General features: G+C 43.1%; 1 protein-coding gene across 1 annotated transcript in view; it reads left to right on the top strand.

Annotated features, from left to right (window-relative positions):
* The window catches only part of LOC310963577 (metal transporter CNNM1-like), a gene marked incomplete at its 3' end in the record, with an annotated part of 18,553 nt that extends 17,314 nt beyond the window's left edge, over positions 1–1,239 (top strand). Inside the window, exon 8 of the mRNA XM_083936446.1 lies at positions 1,160–1,239. Coding sequence (XP_083792572.1) covers positions 1,160–1,239 — 80 coding nt within the window. The remainder of the gene's footprint in view (positions 1–1,159) is intronic.
* Between the last annotated feature and the right edge of the window lie 3,375 nt (positions 1,240–4,614).

The following is a 4,614-nucleotide window of genomic DNA, read 5'->3' as shown; positions in this document are numbered from 1 at the left end:
AGAATAATGTACAGCTTACAGGCCGCATAGAGCTTTCCAAATAAGATTCAATCTGACTTAAATCCTTTCAAACTCTTGTGTCTGCACCTACACACACAGGGTATCGGAAGTGTTCGGGTTTGCGTTTGTAGTCCGAGGAGCGCTGACCAATCATAGCTGAGCAGGCTTTGGTTGCGTGCAGGTAGACGGCGTGGAAAGCAAAAGAGGTGGAAAACATGGCTGTAATGCAATCTCCGAGCGTCTCAGATTGGCTGTCGTCTGATGAAGATGTAGCTTTTTTTGTAACTGGTTGCTTGACGTCAAAAGCTCTAGATGGAGTGTGGCGCTTAATGAGGTTGGATAAATAAGGAGGAGCTAGACTATTCAGGCTTTTAAAAACAAACAATAACATTTTGAACTTAACCCTAAACTGGACTAATCTGAATCCAACAGATGTATTGATTCGCATGATTCTCATTTGCTTAGCAGATCCATCTGGGAACTCTTGTTTGGAGATCTTTTGGGGAGGGGTGAAAATACTGGTTGCTGATTGGATAAACCATCTGTCTATCACCAACATACGGGCCAAATTAACCAATCAGATCAACGAAGCGCATGACGTGCTAACAGCGTCGAGGCAAAGCTCAGAAAGTAAACAACATGTGGGTAAATGATATTTGCCATCTGTGTAACGTGAATTTACAGATCAAAGGCCCAATTTCAGGAGCCCGGTCCATATTCAACAGAAGGATCCAAGAGGAAAAGGAGTTAGCGAGCGGCTAACTCCATAGCTGCGCTCATCTCATTCGCTGAAGACACCATGTTGTTTACACTGAACAGTCGCTTCTCGTTTCGTCACACTTAAATCTGCCTCAAAACCAACGCTAATTGGTTCGGTAGCTTGGTTAACTTCTCCAGATTGTCTCCGCCGCGCGTTACCAGACTGATCTGAGAGTAAAATACAACGGAGCTCAGAGATCAGGACGGTCTCACGAGGCTAAAACTTGACAGAAAGCCAATCAACCAAACTCGCCGCATTCACCTGCACGAGCTAGAGTCTGTGTTTCCTGAATCTTTACAAACAGACGTGAGAAGTTAGCGTAACCCGTAGTCAAAATGGACACACTTGTGAGAATGAAGAAAGAAATAACAGCATTTATATTGAACTGTCCCTTCTCAGGCCACAAGAAGAGGAAAAAATCCCGCGAAGGTGAAAAGACACCGGAGGACATTTCCGAGCAGCCGCTGGTGAAAACCTAGCAGCGTGTGTGTGTGTGTGTGTGTGAAACGCACCTGAACACTCTTCTTTAAGATGTTTGTGAGGACGACGTGGTCGGTGAACTACAGCTATCAGAGTTTTATCTGAAAACAAAACACACACTGTACACACACACACTCACTGTCCATCACCAGGACTGTATGAACACACAGATGGAAGACACCGTTTTATAATAGATTTTAAAAAACAGGGGGTCGCAGCTTTGGCAGTGTGCATTATAACGTGTCGCTCTGCAGGTCTGTCATGCTGATGCTTGTATATAAAGGAATGACTGTGAATGTAAAGTGTTTGTAGATAAAATAAGAGTTTTTATACCCTGTATTATACCCTCCCTGTGTGATCACCTCTGCGGTGGAGCTGAAGGGAATAACAGTAACACAGGAACCGGATGGAAGACACCAAAGACGTTGCTGTTGTTTGTACATACTGCTCCTTACCTGCACATCTCAACGGAACAGAAGCAAACAGGCTTCGTGTCTTCAGGCCTTTCATGTGAAAGGTGCCTCGGTTAATGTTGTTTGTTACCTGCAAATAAGATCTATAATCTAACACGAACGAATAACAATTATAATTCTTCTTTTTATTTATGATCTCACATTTTAAATCCAGATTCAGAAATGTTTTTCCCTTTGGCACACGTGGCGCATACTCATCCCAGGGTCTTTTTCGGCACTTACATACATCAAATAGAATAGAATAGCCTTTAATGTCGTTGCATTTGCATACAATGAAATTGGAGTGCTACTCCCCCTTGGTACATTTTTAGAAAAATAAGATATAATAAAACAATAAGCAAAGTATAATATAAGCAATAAAAACACAATATAGTATAAACAATATAATAATGTCGACAGTATAAACAGATGGGGAACAGTATAAATAGATGGGTGGAGAACAGAAACTATACTAAAATATGTATATTTAGAGTGGAGCATGTTATTATTGCACAAGAATTTATAAAATAAGCCATCAAGGCAGTTTTTTTCATGTAACAACTATTAACAGAGAAATCCAGGAGAGTAGCTAACACTGATTAGCTCGGAGCAGTACGGTGAAGGCATTAGAGTTGCTAACAGCCAGACGTGGCTAAAACTGATTAGCTTGAGGAATGACGGTGAAAGCATTAACACGTCTTTTTTAACCACTAATGCTGCTCAAAATAACACCAAACCTCTGCAGCAGCATGAGAAGAGTCCCTACACACAAAACGAAGCATCAACAACGTAGTTAGTGAACCCAGAGTTTATTAAAAGAGTGTTTTGAAGACTTACCTACTGGCCCAGGTATCAGCTCCTCTCATAGTAAAGTCCGTTCAAGTGGATTACCAAAGTCAATCCCAAAGGAAGGAGCCCATTGGTGCTTTGTTTTCTGTGCGGGGACGCCCCCTGGGCGCCTCCCTAGGGAGGTGTTCCAGGCACGTCCAGCTGGGAGGAGGCCTCGGGGAAGACCCAGGACCAGGTGGAGAGATTAGATCTCCACACTGGCCTGGGAACGCCTCGGGATCCCCCAGTTAGAGCTGGTTAATGTGGCCCGGGTAAGGGAAGTTTGGGGTCCCCTGCTAAAGCTGCTGCCCCCGAGACCCGACCCCGGATAAGCGGATGAAGATGAGATGAGATGAGACTCTACTCATGCTGCTGCAGAGGTTTGCTGTTGTTTTGAGAAGAATTAGTGGTTAAAAAAGACCTTTGAATGCCTTCACCTTACTGCCCCTGCTAATCAGTGTTAGCCACGTCTGGCTATTAGCGACTCTCCCTGATTTCTCTGTTAATAGTTGTTACACCAAAAAAAACTGTCTCGATGGCTTAGTTGATGGATGTAAGAGCCGAAAAAGACCGTGGGAGGATTTTGTGCCAGAATTACACTTTAATGCAACAATATTTCGACTTTACATCAATATTTTTGTATGTTAGGAGAAAGAAAAGGGTGTTAAACACCAGGTCCTGTGTTCAAAAAACCTCTTTAGGCTCAAAGTAGCTCCAAACTTGCTGATTTAGGAGTAACTCTTAGAATAAATGGGCGTGTCAGACCTCATTCTAGGACATTTTTGGTCTAAGAGTGTTTCACAAAGCGTTTTAGAGCTGAGAGCGACTCAAGTGGTCAAGAAAGCGTGATCCCGCCAACATTTTAGAAACCTTTAATGATATTGGGAAAGACGTATTTGGTTCCAGGCATGTGTTCTCCCTCGCTTCGTTTTTGTCTTTTGCAGTCACATGACTCTGAACTTTCCTTGTAATAACGTCCTTCCTTTCATGCACAAGTTGAGCAACAAGTCAAAGCTGTTATTGGTGTCCAGTTTGGTTACTGTAGTCTGATCATTACCAGGCTTCTTACATGGATACCTGATGGTTGTTAGTCATATACTTGACTAGTCAGCTGCCCATATTACTCTTTGTTTCATGTTAAATCAGTGACACTTTGACACTTTTATGCCTACATTTGAGTTTACATCTTTTTTGGATAAGGCACCATCCCTCCTCAGTCAAAGTTGGGCTGAGCAGCTTCGTGAAGAGGTTTTAACAGGACGCTCTTATTGTCTTCTGTCTTATTCAGGAGTGTTTTGTAAATACGGGCCCAGCTCTGTATCATCGCAGCTCATTACTGTGTTCAAACAGCTGATCTCTTGCAGATGAAGCTCGTGCATCTGGCTATCTAACAGATGGATTTGAGCGGTTGTTCAGTTTTAAGTTGCTTATTCTTACTCTTTGTGTGGTGAAAGTCATCACTATATTACCCTTCTTGTTTTCGTTTGTCTCCTCTTTTTCAATATTTGAGCCGTTCCTGTTGAATCGTATTTTTATACCTCGTAAAAATGTCAGAGAGCTGTTGGACTCAGACGTGGATCCAAGAGACAGGAGCCGCCGCCTGTCTGCATATAGATTTTTAGCAATCTTGGGTCAGCTTTCCGTTTCCCTTATATTGTTATTCATCGCACGATTTGTGACCACTGAACCTCTTTGAGTAATCGTCTCCTGAAGCCGAGTCCTTTTCATCAGATCCCTCTCAATTATAAATGACTCTCGAGCTCCCTGGCTTTTCTTTATTGGAGGTGACGTGGAAATGAGCTTCAGTCTGCAGCGATTCTTCAACAAAACACAGGAAGTGAGATCACAAGAATGCATGTTATCGGGTGTGTGAGGCCAGCACCTTACGTATGAACTGAACTGGACGCGCGGACCTGTACGTGGCTCTACTGTAACCTCTGTAACCTTCACCTGTCAGTTTCTCCGATGATTTCTCAACCTGCATGAAGACATTACAGACGACTGGCTTAAGCTCGACACGACCTCATCATAATGGACTTTTCAGCCCCTGAACATCCACACAGGTGTTCTCAGGTAACCTGGTTGATTAGACCT

Source organism: Echiichthys vipera (genome assembly GCF_963691815.1).
Source record: "Echiichthys vipera genome assembly, chromosome: 2".
Classification (NCBI taxonomy): domain Eukaryota; kingdom Metazoa; phylum Chordata; class Actinopteri; order Perciformes; family Trachinidae; genus Echiichthys; species Echiichthys vipera.
The sequence above is the reverse complement of the archived record's forward strand: the minus strand, read 5'-3'. Positions and strand labels throughout refer to the sequence as shown.